The sequence below is a fragment of the Lissotriton helveticus genome, chromosome 8 (genome assembly GCF_964261635.1).
Source record: "Lissotriton helveticus chromosome 8, aLisHel1.1, whole genome shotgun sequence".
Lineage (NCBI taxonomy): Eukaryota > Metazoa > Chordata > Amphibia > Caudata > Salamandridae > Lissotriton > Lissotriton helveticus.
Genome location: NC_136069.1, coordinates 388335049 through 388357238, shown reverse-complemented (window position 1 = coordinate 388357238; position 22190 = coordinate 388335049). Strand labels below are relative to the sequence as shown.

The 22190-nt window shown below is 45.0% G+C and overlaps 1 protein-coding gene across 6 annotated transcripts in view; it reads left to right on the top strand.

Moving 5' to 3' along the window:
* Nucleotides 1-22190, top strand: part of LOC144772707 (uncharacterized) — a 650472-nt gene that overhangs the window by 261671 nt on the left and 366611 nt on the right. For 4 of the 6 annotated variants that reach the window (XR_013599827.1, XR_013599825.1, XM_078657204.1 and 1 more), the window contains 2 exons: nucleotides 10944-11006; nucleotides 16256-17362. The exons of 1 other annotated variant lie outside the window; for it this stretch is intronic. Coding sequence is in view for 2 of the 5 variants with exons in the window: in XM_078657204.1 (XP_078513330.1) it covers nucleotides 10944-11006; nucleotides 16256-16261 (69 nt within the window). In the remaining 3 variants the exon portion in view is untranslated. Of the gene's footprint in view, nucleotides 1-10943; nucleotides 11007-16255; nucleotides 17363-22190 lie in introns of those variants that run through there. One more of the 6 variants, XR_013599826.1, reaches the window with a different exon arrangement.

The following is a 22190-nucleotide window of genomic DNA, read 5'->3' as shown; positions in this document are numbered from 1 at the left end:
GGGAGACCCTTGGGCCTATTTTCTCTATGTATGTCTATAGGACATTACTTTTTTATTTACCGGAGGCTCCCGTCTCGACGACGGGGAATGATTCAGGCATGTGAATCTATGAAAGACACCAATACTGGATAACTGCTGTTACAGGTAAGTAACGCATTTCTTTTGCCGTGACTGGAGGTGATGAGGGAATGCTTGGAGTGATATATATATAATACTTGCACCTGTGCATACACTCCATTGTTCCCTCCAGCATTAATGTCCTACCCCTGAAAATCATAACTACTGTTCTTATGGCTGTCGCAAATTACTGCATCTTTTTCTAGGATCATTGTTGGCCACATAGGAACCCTTGTCTTCTTAAAACACAGATTCACCCCAGGTTCGATTATTGGGGTACACTTGTTAACTGTAACTCACTTGAGTAAAAGCATCAAGGAGAACATTTGGAAGGGAGAATTTGTGGATGTATTTAAGCTACTTCATAGGAAGATTCAATCAAAGGAAGGATCTAGGGAGGAAGCCTGGGAATTAGCGAAAAGACCAAGGGTACTCACAACTATTGAATCATGGACCTCAATCAATCAATCAATCAATCAGAGTACTTGTAAAGCGCGCTACTTCCCTGTGAGGGTCTCAAGGCGCTGAGGGGAGGGGGTGCCACTACTGCTCGAAGAGCCAGGTCTTGAGGAGTCTTCTGAAGGCGAGTAGGTCTTGAGTCTGCCGTAAGTGGGTAGGGAGGCTGGTTCAGGTCTTGGCGGCGAGGTAGGAGAAGGATCTGCTGCCGGAGGTTGTTCGTTGGATGCGGGGGACAGCGGCGAGGGAGAGGCTGGCGGAGCGGAGCTGGCGGGTGGGGGTGTAGAAGCTGAGTCTGCTGTTCATGTAGGCTGGTCCGGTGTTGTGGAGTGCTTTGTGTGCGTGGGTGCGGAGCTTGAAGGTGATCCTCTTGTCGACGGGGAGCCAGTGTAGGTCTTTCAGGTGGGGGGTGATGTGGCTGCGGTGGGGGACGTTGAGGATCAGTCGGGCGGAGGCGTTTTAGATGCGTTGTAGACATCGTAGGTGTTTGGCTGGGATTCCTGCGTAGAGTGCGGTGCCGTAGTCCAGTCTGCTGCTGACGAGGGCCTGTGTCACCGTTCTTCTTGTTTTGGTCGGGATTCACTTGCAGATCCTGTGGAGCATGCGGAGCCTGTTGTAGCAGGAGGAGGAGACGCCGTTGACCTGTTTAGACATGGAGAGGGAGGAGTCAAGGATGAATCCTAGGTTGCGTGCATGGTCGGTGGGTGTGGGTGCTGTTCCCAGTGTGGTCGGCCACCAGGAGTCATCACAGGCTGAGGGGGTGGGTCTGAGGATGAGTACCTCCGTCTTGTCCGAGTTCAGCTTCAGACGGCTGTGCCTCATCCAGTCGGCGACGCCCTTCATTCCCTTGTGGAGGTTGGTTTTGGCAGTGTGCAGGTCCTTGGTGAGGGAGAGGATGAGCTGGGTGTCGTCGGCGTAGGAGATGATGTTGAGGTCTTGTTGGCAGGCCACTTGTGCGAGGGGGGCCATGTAGACGTTGAACAGCGTCCGGCTGAGGGATGAGCCCTGGGGGACGCCGCAGATGATGTAGGTGGCCTCGGATCAGAAGGGCGGGGCGGCGGACGCTCTGGGTTCTGCCGTAGAGGAAAGACGTGGTCCAGTCAAGGGCCTTCTCTTGGATTCCGGCTTATAGGAGGCGTGTCTTTAGAATGCAATGGCAGACCGTTAAAGGCGGCTGACAGGTCCAGGAGGATGAGGGCTGATGTTTCGCAGTTGGCGCCTGATGTCGCCTGTGTCGGCGATGAGGGCTGTCTCGGTGCTGTGGTTTCGTCTGAACCCGGACTGGGACGGGTCCAGGCTGTTGTTATCTTCCAGGTGGCGGGCCAGTTGCATGTTGACGATTTTCTCAATGACCTTCTCTGGGAACGGCCGCAGGGAGATGGGCCGGAAGTACTTGAGGTCCTTGGGGTCTACCTTGGGCTTTTTGAGGAGGGCGTTGATTTCGGCGTGCTTCCAGCTCTCCGGGAATGTCGCTGTTTCAAAGGAGATGTTGATGACCTTCCGTAGTTGGGGCGCGATGGCAGTGTCTGCTTTGTTGATACGTGGTGTGGGCAAGGGTCTGACGGAGAGCTTGAGTGGATGGTGTTGAAGCTGTCATGGATGTCAGCGATCTTGCGGTGGAAGAAGATGGCTAGTGAGTTGCACAGTTCTTGTGAGGGCGGTATGTCGTTGGTGTTGGTGCTGGAGTTGGAGAGTTCCTTTACGATGCTGAAGAGCTCTTTGCTGTCGTGTGCGTTGTTATCCAGGTGGTCTTTGAAGGAGGATCTCTTGGCTAATCTGTTGAGGTGGTGATGTCTACGGGTGGCGTCCTTGTGGGCTGTGTGGTTGTCCGGAGTGAGTTCGTGGAGCCATATCTTCTCCAGTTTCCGGCATGCGCGTTTGGAGGTCTGGAGCTCGTCGGTGAAGCAGGTGGCTCTCTTGCTGGCATTCAGCATTCTTAATATACGCAAGTGTCTACTGTGAGAAGTTTCCTGACAGATCAGTATCAAATTTCAAATACTTAGACACTATCAGGAAAGCTCACATGGAGTTTGGGGGTTTTGCTTGGCTTCATTACGGTTAAGAATTTTAAGCCAGATTCTTCCTTATACCCGAGAAACCATGAGGGAAGTCGATAACGAATTATGGGTACAGTCGATGTATCCGCAAAGGCCTCCTCCTAATATGCATACGGTGAGTGGTCTTGCGGTTTTCCACCGGCCTTTTCTTGGTTGACCCACGTCAGGGGGGGGGAGTGCTCAAAATGCGGTGGAAAACACTCCATATTACAGTGTTTTAGCGAACAAGCAAACTGGGGAAGTTTTGGCCAAGGCAGAGGGAGAGAGAACACATTTCTACCTGGTCACATAGGCTTTTAAGCCAATTAACTGAAAGTTTATGCTTTTGGTTAAAATTCTACCCATTCAGAGAAAAAGCAACTAGATTGCAATTGGGGTTTAAAGAATTAAAGAAGGCTTCAGATTGGGATATCAAGGGCCCAGATGTCGTAGGTTCGCAAAGAATCTAAAGTCAGTAAACAAATACAAACAGGTAGTAAGGCAGAAACGTTTAGCGGAAGTGGCAGAAGGGAGAATGGCAGGCCCATTTACTACAGTACCGTTACAAGATCTAATCATATCCCCATTGGGGGTAATACCCAAGAAAACACCAGGTGAATTTAGAATGATACAACATCTGTCGTAGCCTCAAGGTAACTCTGTGAATGACTTCATAGCAAAAGAAGATGCCATGATTCAGTTTGCATTAATAGATGTAGCACTGGGTCTGATAAAGAAGGTAGGCCCTAATGCAAAATGTGATATTAAATCAACCTTTCGGCCATTACCAGTACACCCTTTAGAATTTGCATTATTGGGCATTCATTTTGAAAAATAGTTTTTTGTTGACAAGGTACTGCCAATGGGATTCAAATGATATGATTGATTGATACGCAGTTTCATTCAATATTTTTGAACAATTTAGCTCTTTCATCCGTTCTTGTTTCGTATTCAGGTCAGGTCATGTTAATGTTACTCATTACCTAGATGATTTCTTGTTCATCGGCGCAGCTGGTACTTAGCAAAGTGAGAGAGCTTCACGTAATTTCGAGTTGTTGGCTAATGATTTAGGCGTACAATTGGCAGTTGAAAAGACGTTGAGCCTCTCAAGCTGTTTGGTTTTTCTGGGTATTGTTTTAGACACAGTCAAAATGGAAGCAAGATTACCAGTTAAGAAAGTGAAGGACATAGTGGCTATCCTGGAACATGTTAAATTGTCCCCTAAATCAATGCTGAATGAAATACAGTGTCTTTTGGGGCATTTGAATTTTGCTTGCCATGTGGTGAAAGCAGGGAGATCTTTTTGCAGAAGATTAGGCCTTGCCATGTTGGGTGTCACATTACCACACCATGGAATCAGAAGTTCAGCTGCTATGAGGGCCGATTTTGAAGTATGGCTAATGTTTTTTTTTATATAATTCTTTTTATTAACAATCATCGACATAAAACATACAGTACAGAGGATTTAGCATGTGTGTATACAGCAGAGACAGACATTGATCACATATGCAACATTACTTTTCATTGGATGTTACAGAGTAGGGGCATCATCGTACTCGATGCTACGTGGTGGGTTACCTATATTCCCCCGATAAGAGTTCCAGGGGTTCCAAATTTTGGACCAGTTGTTTTTTGGGGGCAACCTTGGGCTATGTAGACTGTCTTTTCCTTGTACATGCACCAATCGAGGTGCATGTACCGCTCCCCAGAGCTGTGCGATATTCCTTTTGGCTACCATTAGCCCAGGTGTAACCCATTGCGTTTGATGAATATTTAGGTCTGTGGGCTCCCAGATGCTAAGGAGGCATCTACGAGCTTCCGGACGGAGAGGGACTGTTAGTACTTTGCTGATTACCGCATGCACCTTTCACCAGTAGCATTGAATGTTCGCAGTTCCAAATTATATGGATAAAAGTGCCTAATTGTGTGCACCCCCTTCTACAGTTCCCCCGCCCCCGGACACTCCCATATGTAGCAGTCAAGGCCCCGTGACATAGACTCTGTGGAGGATTTTGAGCTGTACCAATCTAAGGCATGCTGGGATCGTGACTATTGTCGGGGAGGACACTGCTTCCTGCCACCCCTCATCATCCAGTTCAATGCGGTCCCTCACCCATTTTTCCGGTAGTGCGTGGAGGGTGTTTTCCATGTTGTTATCAGTTTTTTAAATATTAATGAATTGTTTTTTGAATTTGAATTGTTGTTGATACGTGGTGTGGGCAAGGGTCTGACGGAGAGCTTGAGTGGATGGTGTTGAAGCTGTCATGGATGTCAGCGATCTTGCGGTGGAAGAAGATGGCTAGTGAGTTGCACAGTTCTTGTGAGGGCGGTATGTCGTTGGTGTTGGTGCTGGAGTTGGAGAGTTCCTTTACGATGCTGAAGAGCTCTTTGCTGTCGTGTGCGTTGTTATCCAGGTGGTCTTTGAAGGAGGATCTCTTGGCTAATCTGATGAGGTGGTGATGTCTACGGGTGGCGTCCTTGTGGGCTGTGTGGTTGTCCGGAGTGAGTTCGTGGAGCCATATCTTCTCCAGTTTCCGGCATGCGCGTTTGGAGGTCTGGAGCTCGTCGGTGAAGCAGGTGGCTCTCTTGCTGGCGTTCAGCATTCTTAATATACGCAGTTTTTTAAATATTAACTAATTGTTTTTTTTGGGTAAATGACCGTCAAGCATCGTGTCCTCCAGGGGAGAGGCTTCAGGAGGGGAGGATCCTTTTGGAAGAAGCGATTGAACTGCATGATGGGCCTGTGCATAGCGAAAGTGTTCTGAATTCGCTAACTTGTATTGTTGTTGAAGTGTGGTAAAGGGCTTCACCTCACCCTTGTCTCAGAGGTCCCTGATACCTGAGATCCCAATAAGTTTCCTCCCATATGTCAAATCCCTTTGATCTCCACAAGTCACTCATCATTTGGGAGCCCCACAGCGGAGTTGCTAGTGTGGGTTTCTGCCTCCACCCAAGCGATCTGTTGGCTGCATGCCAGTCGTCGGCCGAATGTTTAGTAGGGCCCGTAAGTGGATATCTACCTGATTTGAATAGAGCACCCAAATGTAAGCCCCCCCGGGGAGGAGTCACCTATCCATCTTATATCCGGGGTCATCCGGTCGACCATACATGCCGTGGTTAATAGCCGCAAGATGTGCTGCCCAATAATATGTCTTGATGTCTGACAGGCTGATGCACCCATCATACCAATTGCGTGTGAGTTTGTGTAGTGCAATGCGTGGTTTCCCGCCCCACAATAGATCTCGCTGGAGCCCTTCAATTTCTCTAAAATACGAGTTTGGGACAGGATCAGATGCGCTCTGCAACGCATATAAATACTGGGGTAGCGACATCATTTTAAAAAGAGCTGCTTTGCCCAACATCGAGAGAGGAAGGGCTTTCCAGCTAGTTATATCTCGTTTGAGCCTCTGCAGTGGTGGGACGAGGTTATGGTTATAACGGAGTGTCTGATCTATGGAGATGAATATTCCCAAATATTTAAAACCTTCTGTAGTAATTTGTATTGGGCAATTTCGCTGTGGTGGGGGCGGGTCTCCCCTGAGGACATAAAGGAGGGATTTCTGCCAGTTGACACTGAACCCGGAGTACCTGCCAAATATAGCCAGGATGTCAAGGACCGCAATCAGGGATTTCTTGGGGAAGGCAAGGTACAGCAGTATGTCATCTTTGTAAAGGGAAATACGGTCTTCCCATTCAGGGGACCAGCGCAGTGTGCGCATAACCGGATCTCTACGGATCCATGCCGCAAGGTGTTCCAGGGCCAATGCAAAAACAGGGAGAGAGATGGGACCCTTGGCGTGTCCAACGAATGAACTGAAATGTGCCAGATTTTTTGTTGTTGACTACAACTTGCAACATAGGTTTGTGGTATAGGAGGCGTATCCACTGTATAAGACCAGGACCAAATCCCATTGTTACGAGTACTGCAAAGAGATAGGACCACTCAACAGTATTGAATGCCATGGTGGCATCCAGGGAGACAATTATAGCCTGTTCTTGGATAGTGGCAGCTCTGCCCAGAACACCATGGACCCTGCGTAGATTCAGTGCTGTATTTCTGTGCGGCATGAAGCCAGATTGATATATGCCCCCTATTACTTTTACTAAAAGATTGTCCAGTAGTTTGGGAAGGATTTTAGGTTCTGCATTGAGGAGCGAGATAGGGCGGTATGATGCAGTCAGTTTTGGATTTCCCTTCTTTGTGGATGGTAACAATAGTGGCTACCCTCTGATCCACTGGCAATAATCCCCGCTCCCGCCTCTCCTCGTACATGGCCTTTAAATATCGAGCTAGTTTATCTGGTCTAAGTTTGTAAAGTTCAATTGGAATGCCATTGGGACCCAATGCCTTACTGGAATTTAATAATCCTATCGCAAGTGCTATTTTATCTGTAGTCAAGGCGCTGCCGAGAAAGTTACGGTCATCAACCGAAAGTGTGGAGAGAGAGATATTCCTCAGGAGTTTGGTAGAATCGTCTTCATTTTATGGTGCTATGGACATATATGCGGTGTGAAAGTGGCCGGCAAATTGGTTGACAATGGCCTGTGGGTCCGTTATGGGAGTCATATCTGCATCTCTAAGCTCAGGGATGAGTCTGCAAGCGCACTCTTTTTTGTCAAGTCAGGCTATAAGTTTCCCTGCCTTGTCGCCCAGATCGTAGATTCTGCCCATCTTGTCCCTCCCTAGAGTTTTGGCTTTATCGGTCACTAGCGCCCTATAGTTATCTTGTTTGAGGCGGAGTGAGTGGAGCGCCTTAGGTGTCGTGCCTGTTTCTAGATCTTGTTCTAGTTGGTAAAGCTCTGTCTCAGCATCTGAGATATCTTTGTGTCTATCCTTCTTCATCCCAGACATTAATGATAGGGCTTGCCCCTGGATCACTGTTTTAAAGGCTTCCCATAATGTTTGAGGAGAATCCACCGTCCCCTCATTCTCTTGGAAATAGTAATCTTTGGATTTGATCAGGTCCTTACAAATTCTTGAGTCCCGTAGATACCACAGGTTGATGGGGCAATTCTCCCCACCTGTGTTCTGTTGAGGACTATATGTACCCATAATGGGGGGTGGTTGGAGATGCCCCTAGCTAAGTGTCTGATTTCATGAATTTCATGAATGTACGTGATTCGTGGTGCAGGGACTATAATGTAGTTGAGGCGAGGAGACTATGGTGTGCGCCGGACTGGAACGTATATTGTACTTTATCTGAGTTGTATGTTCTCCACCCATCAACAAGTCCCATGGCCTCCAGAAAATCCGGCAAGCAGTGTGATGACTGGCCTATTACATGGGGTTGGGGATCTAATGTGCCCGAAACTACGGAGTTGAAGGCACCCCCAAGCACTAGCTACCCATCCGGTAGTGCTAGTAGTATAACACTAAGGTCTTTAAATGTGGTGGCTTGTAGACCTGGTGGTACGTAGATTGACATAAGCGTAATTGTCTGCCCCTCCCATGTACCCGTGACCCCAATATACCTGCCCCAATCATCGGCCCAAGTGGAGTTTACCGTGAGAGGAAATGATTTTTTCATCATAATACCCACACCTCGCGAATTAGATGTGAAGCCAGCGGGTGCGATCATCGTGTAGCTCCATCTGTGCATCACCTTACACGAGTTCCCAACCAGATGTGTTTTTTGGAGCATCACAATATCGGGTGCATGTTTTCTAACGTGTTGGAGAACAACGCTACGTTTAATTTTGTCCCCAAGACCGTTAACATTCCAAAGTAATATTTTAGCACTCTTGTCCCGCTGCGCACATATTAATACTAACATAGGTTTCTATGTCCTCCACAACGAGGTCAATATGTGCTGTCAATGTAAAAACCATAACATTAAACAAACAGCAACCCCAACCCAACAACCCCCCTCCCTTCTTCCCTGCACTTTGAGCTTAGAACTGCCCATTGACAACTTGTTCTGTTATGTTATGTTATTTTAATTTGTAAAGCGCACGTATACCCGGAGGTGTCTTACAGAGTGCCTGTCGCCCTAGTGAATAACTAAAAGTAGTTGGATGTGGGGCGTATTGTCCCGTTCCCCTGCTCTCCCCTTCCAAATTGTCGTAATATTGTCCCAAAAAGAGTAATTCTCAAAGGTATCAGGTGGCGGGCCCCCAACGATCAGCAACCAAGGTGTCATGTATGTCCGCGGGCGTCATATCTCCATGCCATGCCTCCACAGTGCTGTGGTTAGGAGGCCGGGTAGTCGGCGCCGTTGTGTTTGCAGGTGAGCTGGTCTATCCGGCTCTCAAGCCAGTCGGATGTCGCCTCTGGGTGTTCGAAGGCTCGGATTCCACACGAAGGCGCGCCGGGAAGAGCATCACATAATTAAAACCCCTCTCCTTGAGTTTCTCTTTACCATCAGGAAGGACCGTTTCTATTTCTGCACCATTTGCGTAAAGTCTGGGAAGAGGGTGATCACGGCGTTGTCCAAGCGGAGCGGCGGTGCTGCTCTGGCGGTCTGAAGGATCACATCTGTGTCCCTGAAATTTAGGACTCTTGCCATCATCGGGCACGGGGGCCCCGGCCTTGGGCGTTTGGGCTGCAAGTGTTTAAGGATGAGGTCTTCTACGAATAGATCTTGTGCATGCCCCTCTGCCTTCTCTGGCACTCCCAATATACGTAAGTTATTCCACCAAAGCCGCCCTTCATAATCATCTAGTTTGAATTCAGCGAATTTGCGGAAGGACTGCAGATCTTGGACATCACTTTAGATCTGCGAGACATCTCAAACTAGGTTTGTCGCCGTTATTTCAACTTGTTTGACCTTCTCGTTTAGTAAGATCTTCACTGATTAGGTTTACGTCGACGGCTAGGGTATCCATCTTGTGCTCCAGGGAGGTCTTTTATGGCTTCCATGACGTCTTTGAGAGTCAATTCAGGATTTTCACCTGTTGGGTCGGTCATTGATTTACTTCTGGTATGGGGCTCCTGTGGCAAGTCCCTGGGGAGGGTGTAGTGGTCAAGTTTGTTGTGGAGCCCTTTGACCCTGTGGTTTTGGTCCTGTCCATGGTGGTGTATGCCCGTGCCCAGAATAGTGCAACTCAGGTTATTTTCACCTCCGGAGTGCCGGACCCAGTGTTTATGGAGCAGTTTCTAGGTGCCGGAAGCCAGTGGGCCAGCCGGGCATAGGGGGTGCCAAGACAGCAGAGCGTCTCCTTCACTCTGCACACGAGTAGCTGCTGGGATTAGAGGGCAATATAGGTCCGCCCGCTTGGTACACTTATTAGAATGTGTGGAGCACAGTGTAGGTGGCCCAGGGAGTCTTCTGGATCTTGTCCCGCTCCAGATGATTACAGTGAGGTTCCTCAGGGTTGTTACAGGGCTACTTCAGGCAAGGAGGGTCACCTCTACTTCATTTCACCCCCTCAATGTTCCAATTACCGGGGTGAGGGGGGGAGGTGCCCCGGGGGGAGCAACAACAACCTCTGATGGGGCCCAGCACAGTTATGTCCTTTTCTCCTCACGTCTCTTCAGGCTCGCTATGATAGTGCCAGCCCCACCTCGATGCTGTACAGGCCCCTTCCTCCTGCCCTGTGTTTCTGCAAATATTGGGCCCCACCGTCTGCCGTTACATCGTCTGGGAGGGCCGCTGGGTATCACTCCCCGGGTCCCTCTGCCGTGGCAATCCGCCCTCCTCGACTCCTCCGTTGGCCACGCGCAGTACTTTAGGCCCCGGCTGCGATATTGCCACAGGCCCAATCTGAACGGGGCTCGCAGACATGGCAAACACGGATGTTGGATCCCAGGAGTCCATGATTGCAGCTCCGCACACCTTCCGTTGCGGTTTGCTTCCTTTGGGACTCAGATTTTGTTAACGGATAGGTGTGGGGGAGACACGGGTTACGGAGCAAACGAGTTAGGTGGCCATCGTGGTCCGCTGCTTGGCCCCTCCCCTCATGGCTAATGTTTTTGAGAACTTTCAATGGCATCACCATATTGTCACTGGAAGAGGATTTTCTATGGCAATTCAAATTTTCCATGATGCCTCGGGTGCCATGGGTTTCCGACATTTCTGGTAAGGCAGATGGTGTGCCGAGAAATCGTCAGCAAATTGGATTTCACAAAGAAGAAGTATAGCCTTTTTCAAATTCTTTCCTCTACTGGTAGCTTTAGCTGTATGGTGTGAGATTCTGTCAAACAAAACAGTAATTTTTTATGTGGATCATAGAACAGTTGTGAATTTGGTCAACGGCCAGAAAGCAAAAGACAGACTCCTATTAAAGTTATCGCAAATATTTATGTTAGGTTTTCTAATGCATAATATAGTTTTTAAAGTCAAACATGTACCAGGAACAGATACTAATATAGCATATGCATTATCTCGTTCCCAGTGGCGGAGATTCCGTGGTTTTGTGCCCAGAGCAGATCTTTTGAAAACTCAGATTCCTAAAGAGGTAAGGGATTTAGCGGAGTGAAAGTGCAATATCTGGTTGAGAACTCTCTGGCAACTAGCACAAAGATAGTCTACAGAAGAGCATGGTCAGAATTTTTGGAATCAGGTGCCTCATTTAGATCCTGCAACGCCATAGGCTTAATAAAGAGTAGGGAAGATGTTCTGAATGTCATCATGGCTAACATAGAGCAGAATATTTCCCCTACCACAATAGTAGGCAAGCTAGCAGGGATGAGTTTTTAAAGGAAGGGTTTTTGGGGCTATGAGCCAGGAGAGATAGGATGAAGACTTTTACAAGGTTAGGCAAAAGTTAAAAAGAGGGTACAATTAGTTAGAGAGCCCATTTCCCTGAATTTGTTGTTCAAAGTGTACAAGTATAACCGGAAATGTGTTTTTCCGAGTTTGAGTTCCTATTTAAGTTGTGAAAGTGTTGGCTATTTTTTGGGGCCTTTAGAGTCTGAGAGTAGTTAGGCAAAGCAAACAACAACAATCTTAAAGATAAAAATTTGGTTATTTATAAACTATCTATAGGAATACTTGAAAACTCCTTAGCACTCATTTTTGTATCTTACTATAAGTTATACATATGTGTTTCCACCATACATTAGTCATGCAATCACTAAAAATTGAGATCCTTATTATTCAGGGTTGTCTGCAGGTGTTGTTTTATTTCAGAAGACGTCACAGCCAACACGTGTTTCGTCGGTAGGGAATGTAACCCTCAACTTTTTCAAGGCTGTTAAATGAAGAAAGGAACGTTTGTAACATTCAGAATATGGTCTATGCATAATGTTTCGATACATTACAATACATTAAGGGGCCGATTATGATGGCGGACGGACCTGAGTCCGTCCGCCACCATAGAGTAGGGGGGATCGTCCGCATGGGCAGCGGCGTTCCCCCCGTGAAGATTAGGATGTGACCGCCAGGGTGGCGGTCACATCCTCTATCCTCAACATTGCGGCGGGTGCAGCTTCAAGCTGCACCCGCCGCAATGTTAAAAATGCATGCATTGCATTTGTATGCAGAAAGCGGCAGGCACCGCACGGTGCCTGCCGATCTCTGCATACAAATGCAGGGGGGTACCATAGGTACCCCCCATGTGCACCCCCCACCCCCCTTCACCTAGGGGGCCCGCAACGGGCCCCCGCAGTGAAATTCCAAATGCATTTCCACGGCGGAAAATCCGCAGCGGAAAAACATCTTTTCAAGCACTTCCTAATATGGTGGACGGTGTCTGAGAGACACCGCCACCATATTAGAGCTTTCCCGCCGCGGTTGTAAGCCAACCGCGGCGGAAAAGCTGCGGACGGAAACCAGGACCCACCAGCCATCCTAATGTGGCGGTGGGACTTTGGTGGGTCCGCTGCGGGTTTTCCGCATCCTCTTGGCCGGCGGTGGCTTCCGCCGGCCCAGAGGATGTGGAAAATCCGCAATCATAATAGGCCCCTTTGTGTGCAGGTGGTGATTAAAATCTTGCATATTGTGCATGCGTACATTGCTTGGTGTCATATTAAATTTAAGTTTAGTTTGACTTTGACCATTGAGTATACATATCGTACTTCCAAAATTTCAGAAGTTAAATGGACCCATTGAGAAATGGAGACACCAGTGGATCATTGTAAATCGTGCTGCTAGGTAATATATGTGCATGGTGAGACTATTAAAAGGAGGGTCTTGACTTAACATTCTATTTTGACCCATAGTGGCATGCATAAGTATAAGTAGTGCTCGGGGTACCTATTCTCCGAAATGTTTTCTTTTTCTGTATGGGAAACAGCGGAAGGAAAGTATTTGGTCAGAGCCCATTTTAAACATATTTTAGGCGTATTCACAATTTTACATCTTTTTAGATTGCTAGTTTATAATTACTCACCTTCGTTGAGGTGATACTTCCATCCCTCAAAGGGGTTCCGTTAGGGGACTTTTGTTCGTGATGATGTATTCCACAGGTTGTAACCGGAGTATCGGTTATCAGTATGGCAGCTGTCAGTTAATTTAATGCTCATTATAGTTCAGTTTTTTGTTACATCTGTACTTTTATTACTGGAAAATCAGTTAAAGTGATTATCCATTCTTGTGGGAGATAACCCATCTATTGACCCGTGATGTTATCTTCATAAGATATTCTCCCATTAGATTAAATTTAGTAGCATTAGAAAGAAAATTTCGTTATTTTTTGTCGGTTCATTAATAACATAGTTCAAATATTGCCGTTGTAATTTTAAGATCCCCTTGTATTAGTACTTCGGACTAGGGGCATTTAAATTTCTATTGTTATCAGCTGCTCATACGTCTTCGTACTAAGTGTACATAGAAGCGCGGTGTCGTAGTTAAGCCACGGATGCCTCGCTTGTGTTTTCGGTTTTAGTATTATTCTCCTCGTCTTACCTTTCGCTGCGATTTTCGGGCTTCTGTCTCGGTCCCCGTTGCCGTTTGTGTGGTGCAGTACAAGTTCCCCCGGTTTGGCGCTAGATATTTGAGACAGGGATTGCTCCGTGTCACATGACCCAGTTCATTTCCGGTTTGCCGGTAATGTTGTATTCAGGGGTTTATCAGTAGTTCCTCAGTAAAGACTGCGGCCATCTTAGCCTCTCTGATGTGTTCCTAGTTAGACTAGCCCTATTATTTATTGATTGTTATATTTTATTCAGCTTGCCACTATGTTGCCTGAACGGCTCTTGGTTTGAGACTTAATCATAATTGTTTCTTTCTAAACATTGGAATTACGTGTCCCTGACGAGTTGTGGGAACGCTTATACGTACTCTATTAGAATTCTGTGCACTTGTTATATCTATTGGGTAAAAAGTGATGTTGTATTGAAGGTGATTGTGATATTTGTGAATTAATTTTTGTAATACTGTGAGGGTATCATATCGTCTCGTTTTATTTGTGACATGCTCCTAAACGGGCCATTGCTGCTGTAATGGTATGGTTTCTCCATCCAAAATGGGTACAGTACAAAATACGTGCCATTAGGTGGTCTTATTATTTTTGCAAAACAATTATATAGGCATCTTACGTTTCAGTAAAGAATATTTACATTATTGCAACATGTGTTTGGATAGGTACAAAATACGTGCCAATAGGTGGTCTTATTACTTTTGCAAAACAATAGTACAGGCATCTTACGTTTCAGTAAAGAGTATTTACATTATTGCAACATGTATTTGGATAGGTACATATTATTTCTTGTTATTGAACTTGTCCTTTTGAATTTTGGTAGTTGTTATTTATCATGTATTCACAAATATCACAATCACCTTCAATAAGATGGCCGCCGTCTTTACTGAGGAACTATCGATAAACCCCTGAATACAACATTACCGGCAAACCGGAAATGAAGAGGGTCATGTGACACGGAGCAATCCCTGTCTCAAATATCTAGCGCCAAACCGGGGGAACTTGTACTGCATCACACAAACGGCAGCGGGGACCGAGACAGAAGCCCGAAAATCGCAGCAAAAGGTAAGACGAGGAGAATAATACTAAAACCGAAAACACAAGCGAGGCATCCGTGGCTTAACTACGACACCGCGCTTCTATGTACACTTAGTACGAAGACGTATGAGCAGCTGATAACAATAGAAATTTAAATGCCCCTAGTCCGAAGTACTAATACAAGGGGATCTTAAAATTACACCGGCAATATTTGAGCTATGTTATTAATGAACCGACAAAAAATAACGACATTTTCTTTCTAATGCTACTAAATTTAATCTAATGGGAGAATATCTTATGAAGATAACATCACGGGTCAATAGATGGGTTATCCCCCACAAGAATGGATAATCACTTTAACTGATTTTCCAGTAATAAAAGTACAGATGTAACAAAAAACTGAACTATAATGAGCATTAAATTAACTTACAGCTGACATACTGATAACCGATACTCCGGTTACAACCTGTGGAATACATCATCACGAACAAAAGTCCCCTAACGGAACCCCTTTGGGGGTTGGAAGTATCACCTCAACGAAGGTGAGTAATTATAAACTAGCAATCTAAAAAGATGTAAAATTGTGAATACGCCTAAAATATGTTTAAAATGGGCTCTGACCAAATACTTTCCTTCCGCTGTTTCCCATACAGAAAAAGAAAACATTTCGGAGAATAGGTACCCCGAGCACTACTTATACTTATGCATGCCACTATGGGTCAAAATAGAATGTTAAGTCAAGACCCTCCTTTTAATACTCTCACCATGCACATATATTACCTAGCAGCACGATTTACAATGATCCACTGGTGTCTCCATTTCTCAATGGGTCCATTTAACTTCTGAAATTTTGGAAGTACGATATGTATACTCAATGGTCAAAGTCAAACTAAACTTACATTTAATATGACACCAAGCAATGTACGCACGCACAATATGCAAGATTTTAATCACCACCTGCACACTTAATGTATTGTAATGTATCGAAACATTATGCATAGACCATATTCTGAATGTTACAAACGTTACTTTCTTCATTTAACAGCCTTGAAAAAGTCGAGGGTTAAATTCCCTACCGACGAAACACGTGTTGGCTTTGACGTCTTCTGAAATAAAACAACACCTGCAGACAACCCTGACTAATAAGGATCTCAATTTTTAGTGATTGCATGACTAATGTATGGTGGAAACACATATGTATAACTTATAGTAAGATACAAAAACGAGTGCTAAGGAGTTTTCAAGTATTTAGTGGCTCTTGCCCATTTTAGAAGAGGAAGTGTGGTTCTCTTCTCCTTGTAGCACCGTCACCAATAGTAAGCTAGAAATCAGAAAGGTGTACATTCCCTTGAGGCGCCAAAACCTAGTATAATACCACCAACCCAGTCCAAATATCTATAGGAATGTTCCTGGAAAAATCTAAGACAGATCAGGTAGGAAAGGAAGCCACAGTGATCCTCCAAAAGTTAGGCGGTCCATTGTGCCCAATGAAAGCTTGGCTAGATTTTAAATCAGGAAGTTGCGCATCATCTGACTTTATTTTTAGGCACCAAGATGATTCTCGCCTAAAGGCATCCCATGTTCTGTCAGTACTGAGAAAATCATTAAATAGTTTGGGTAAAAATCCTAACAGTTTTGGGACTCACTCTTTCAGAATAGGCGCTGCTTCCGAAGCAGCCAGGTGGGGTTTCTACATCAAGGAGTTAAAGAGTTTAGGTCGTTGGTCTTCCAATTTTTGTTTAGGATACATTAGAGAGTTAGAAGCATTATAATTGTATTCTTAATTTTAACAGTGTTTTTCTTTTTAGGTATAATTTTGGGCCCTCCTGCATCTTTGTCAAACGTTTGGATAGTTGGACACTCTTTTATAAAGTGGGCGGCGAAACAAGCAGAAAAGAGACATGAAAAAAATCTTGCGCTTGATCTGATGAATTAAAAATCGATTGGTGGGGCAAAGGAGGCATGAAGTGGGGTCAGTTAATGCTATGTTTAAGTGAGCTGCGATCAACTAGTCGATGTCCTGATGCTTTGCTCATTCACTTAGGTGAAAAGGACCTCGTTCAGCTCTTAGGCCTCGGTTTGTTAATAGAGATGAAATCCGATCTAGAATTGATAATCAGATCCTGGTCCAAAACAAAATTGAATCTAATAGCTCCAGTGCCTAGAAGGGTTTGCATGGGAGCAGAAACGTTCTTGGCGGTGGATAGAGCTAGGAGAAAGGTTAACAGAGAGCTGCATAATTTTTGTAGTATCATGGCATAAGTTGGCTGGCCCAAAATATCACCAAAGATGATTTTCAATTTTTCTGCCCGGATGGTGTCCACCTTTCTTTTATAGACAATGAGTTAGACATTCTGAACATAAAAGAAAAGTTATCAGACGCTTTAGAACGAAATGCATGGTGTAAACAGACGAACTGTTTAGGCGACAGTTTTCCTGTTTTCACATTCTCGACTAATAGTTAGAACAATAATTTAGTTAACTGTTGTGGCCACAAGTGCTCATTGAAGATCTAAATAAGTTACCAAGTTAGTTGGCTTAGAAAACGGAATCCTTTTTATAATAAAAATGTTATACACATAGTCAAGAAACAGTTTTTTTGGGGGGTGTGGGGAATGTCTGTACAGGGACTTTTTCTGGTGGCAGAATTGGAGGAGATCGAGACAGGCAGGAAGGGGTGGGGCATTCAGAGTAGATTAGGACAGAGGGAAAAAGGGGAGCGAGGAATGAGGCAAGAGGAAGACATGGGATGAAAGAAAGGGGTTGGGGAGGAGGCTTGGTAGAACAATGTTGGGGAACATTTTTGGGGAGAATTGCTTATGGGCGGGGGTGATAGATTTGACGTTGTATTAGTGAGGCCTTGTTTATACTGTTTGTAAAATTTGAAATCTGCATGCCTGTCCAATAAAGCCGCCTTTTACCTCAACTGGCCTGGTTATTTGTGCGTATTGCCCGCAGCTTCTAGGTGAGCTCCTCATCCTGAAAGAGATTAATCTGCGACAATTATCTGGGATGGAGGATCTTGTTATTCTTATTCTTATTATTTGGTATTTAAAGAGCGCCTGGCTACCCTTAGGCAACCCCGCGCTATCCGTGTAAAGTGGAGCCCGCAGCACAAAGAAGGAGGCTTGAGTTTAAGGCAGGCTCTGAAAAAGCCAAGTCTTGAATGGTCTCCGAAAAGAGAGATGGTGAATAGTTGCACGCAGCTTTGCAGGGAGAGTGTTCCATAGTCTTGCCTTGTGTATGAGAACCTGCACCTTCCCGATCTTGCTCTCTTAATTTCTGGGATCACTGCCAAAAACTGATTAGCTGACCGAAGACATCTTGTTGGTTGGTAAAAGGCCATAAGAGAATGATTTATCTTAGGGCCTGCCCCCCAAAGTGTTTTATGTGCTAAGCACATAGCTTTGAATTTAATCCGCTCTTCTATTGGCAGCCAGTGACGTTTTTTTAGAGTTGGCTTGACGGATTGTCAATAGGGGGTGTGATACAGCAACATGGCTGCACAGTTCTGTACCGCCTGTAGGTTCCCTATTGTGGCCTTTGTGGTGCTTTGGTAGAGGGAATTCCCATAATCTAATCGAGAGAGCACCAATGCCTGTACAATAACTCTGCACGCCTGCTCCGGGAGTAGTGGGAGGATTTTCTGCAGCATTCTAACGATGCCAAAGCATGATGCCGCTAGCTTAATTGCTTGGCTATTAAAATTAAAGGATTTGTCCAGCCAGACACCCAAGCTTTTTATCTAAGCATGGGGGTTGACGATGGACCAAGACATTTGGGGCAATTTAGTCCCATTTATTCCTTTGCCACAATGGGATGTTTATCTAAGATCATCAACGCCGTCTTGTCTCCGTTAAGTTTAAGTCAAGACTGGTCCATCCAGGTGGCCACTGTTTCCATACAGGACTGCAAATTAATTGGTGTATTTTTTGGGTGCTTCAGTGCAACTACCAATTGCCAATCGTGCGTATGTGATGATTTGGATCCCATATGGTAGTGAGATGTCATCAGTGATCTCACTGACCATGTCATGAATGATCTAATATGTGACATCATCAGCAGTGGATTGCGGGTGCGCGAAATATAGTTAGTACAACTAACTATATAGGAGCAATTTCAATGGTTTTGTATGAGTAAAATGTCCAGCTAACTAGAACACCACTAAAACTTATCGTTTTTTGAGTGAATTTCAAAGCTTTTTTAAAAGCTAATTCCTAACTATATAACTCCTGAAACCTATGGTTTTTTCAGTGAATTTCAAAGATTTTTTAAATGCTAATTCCTAACTATATAAGGCCTGAAACCTATGGTTTTTTCCGTGAATTTGCAAGGTTTTTTAAATGCTAATTCCTAACTATATAAGGCCTGAAACCTACCTATGGTTTTTTCAGTGAATTTCAAAGGTTTTTTAAATGCTAATTCCTAACTATATAAGGCCTGAAACCTATGTTTTTTTCAGTGAATTCGCAAGGTTTTTTAAATGCTAATTCCTAACTATATAAGGCCTGAAACCTATGGTTTTTTCATTGAATTCGCAAGGTTTTTTAAATGCTAATTCTATTAGCGGATAACGTTTTTATATATTAAAATGTTTTTTAAATCTCCAATGCCTGCATTGCTAACAGAGTTTTTAAGCACAGGCTCTTTTGTCTCTGGTGGCCATCTTGGGAGACTGCATATCAGAATTTTTTTAATGAAATATAAGAGGATTTGAGAAGTCACTCAAAATGTGCCCTAATTTTTCTTTCTTCAGCACTAATCATAATTTCTATGGCAAAATGAACCCCCTCATTTTGTTCCTTTGCAAATTAAATGTTTTAAGTGTTAACACTTTATTCCAATCAAGATGACTTCAGGTGTGCCATGCTTTTGTCATAAGTAAGACTGTTAGCGCTCTACTTGTTCTTTAGAACACTCTGGGACATTCTGTCATTGGGCTATAGTTGGGCTACATCTGGCTGATATTTGGGCTACATTTGGTTTTTTTGTCTCTGGTGGCCATCTTTGGGCTACATTGGGCTACATTTGGGCTCTAACATATATATAGCCCAATGTAGCCCAATATATATTTTTTCAAAGTTAATTTTCGTAAAAACCACTGGAGCACATATCTTGAGACATAGCAAAGGCACATCGGGCTACCAGTCCCTACAATTTTGCCAAGTTTGGTGGAAAACCATTCAGCCGTTCGGGCTAAAAGTGAGTCCAACCGCCCTATGGAAACTAACATGGAGAAAACATGTTTTGGGACCCTCCTTTTATCTCGGCCCCTGCTTGACGAATCCCCCCCAAACTTTCAGGGAAGGACCCGAGCGCCGCGAGACAAAGTTAAGGAAAATTTCAGGACGATTCCTCAACCGGCGCCAAAGTTATTCCCAATAGAATGTTGCGATTTCCCTATGAAAGTAGGTAATAGAGTATATTATATATATATGTATGTATATTACCTACTGGCGGTCGCCAGTAGGTATATATAGTTAGGATTTTTTCTCTATGGGTTTTTTGAAAATTCTATGTCTAATAACTTTGGCGTTTGTGGACGGAATTGGCTGAAATTTTCAGGAAAATGGCACATTTTGTTTCTGAGCAGCCCTTGAAAATTTGGGGGGGGTTCGTCCAGTGGGGGCCGAGAAAAAAGGGGGGTCCCAAAACGTGTTTTTAACATTGAGTTTTCCATAGGGCGGTTGGCCTCACTTTTAGCCCGAACGGCTGAATGGATTTGCACGAAACTTGGCAAAATTGTAGGGACTGGTAGCCCGATGTGCCTTTTGTAGGTCTCAATATATGTGCTCCAGTGGATTTTGAGAAATTAACGTTTAAAAAAAGATATATATCTGTAAGCGCGGACCAGGCAGCGCTCTGGTTCGCGGACTTTTCGCGCAACGGAGCTTTGTGAAGCGAAGCTGATTGGTTCTCCGGCGTCTGTCAACATTCCAAACAGTCCGTAGCGGCCGCCATCTTGTCTCTCGGTAGGATCGAGAGACAAGAGGAGGTCAAAACAAAGGGGGAAATAACTATAAGGGGGCATAGTAGATCCTCGCTGACCCCCTAGGTTTGATGTGGAGGTTTTAAAAGGGCCCCGCGGGGCAAAAAAAAATAATAATAATAATAATCGAACGGCTGAATGGATTTGCACGAAACTTGGCAAAATTGTAGGGACTGGTAGCCCGATGTGCCTTTGCTAGGTCTCAATATATGTGCTTCAGTGGATTTTGAGAAATTAACGTTCAAAAAAAGATATATATCTGTAACAGCGCACCGCTTCGCGTACTTTTCGCGTTACGGAGCTTTGCGAAGCGAAGCTGATTGGCTCTCCGGTGTCTGTAAACATTCCAAACAGTACGTAGCGGCCGCCATCTTGTCTCTCGGTAGGATCGAGAGACAAGAGGAGGCCAAAGCGAAGGGGCAAATGACCATAAGGGGGCATAGTAGATCCTCGCTGACCCCCTAGGTTTGATGTGGAGGTTTTAAAAGGGCCCCGCGGGGCAAAAAAAAAAAATAATAATAATAATCGAACGGCTGATGACCATAAGGGGGCATAGTAGATCCTCGCTGACCCCCTAGGTTTGATGTGGAGGTTTTAAAAGGGCCCCGCGGGGCAAAAAAAAATAATAATAATAATAATCGAACGGCTGAATGGATTTGCACGAAACTTGGTAAAATATTAGGGACTGGTAGCCCGATGTGCCTTTGCTATGTCTCAATATATGTGCTTCAGTGCATTTTGAGAAATTAACGTTCAAAAACAAGATATATATCTGTAACAGCGCTCCGCTTCGCGGAGATAAAATTATATCTGTATTACCTAGCTGTTGCTAACACCAGTTAGCGACGGCTAGTAGGAGATAGCGACCATCTTGGGTCCCACTTTGCATGTGAGTGATATTTATCACTAATGACATGCAAAGTGGGCATGCCAAGATGTTAGCGACTGGAAACAGTCGCTAACATCGCTATCTCCTATTATCAACTTTTGGAAATATTCGAGATAAGCGCGAATATCTCCAAAAAGTAACAGCTGCCCTGAGCAGTTCTTAGCCATGTTATCCAATGGGAGGTGGATAACATGGCTAAGAGCATTAGCTCGGTAATGCATGAATATCACGGAGTTTTCAGCGATATTAATGCATTGCGCTCGTTTTTTATCGTATTTGCGATAAACCTTGATAATAGCAAGGTTTATCTGCGATAATTTCTGACGGTAAAAAAATCTTTGCAATGCATCGTTAGGGATAAATATCGCTTAACTTTGGTAATATGCCCCAACGTCTGTTAACGTTCGATTCGAAGGAAATCAGGAATTGTTGAAAAACATTGTGTGCGCCATCTTGTCTTTTTTCAAATGCCACACTTTTGTCGTGCACGGCAGCCATTTTAGATGCCTTGACCAGATCCACTCTGTGCACGCTGTCGATCCTTAGCATGGCTCCCCACCCTCGCAAGCATCTCCCCCAGGCAGTGGTCACCCCCGCTCTCTGTTTTATGCATGGGTAATAAACCTCCCCCCATCTGCGCTGTTCTTCCCTGAGAATCACACCCTGTGCCCGCCCGACACCTCCCTTTCGCCCTATTCACTACCGCACCCTCTGACACTCCTTTTCCTCTGTGTCCGATTGTCCAGGCCGGTCCTAGGCTATCAGCTAGCCCTGCAGATGTAGTTTATGGCCACAGCTGTAAAGAATCACCCGTCTTCAAAGGAGTTATAGTAGATCAAGGCCCACACTCGATGAGATCCGTCAC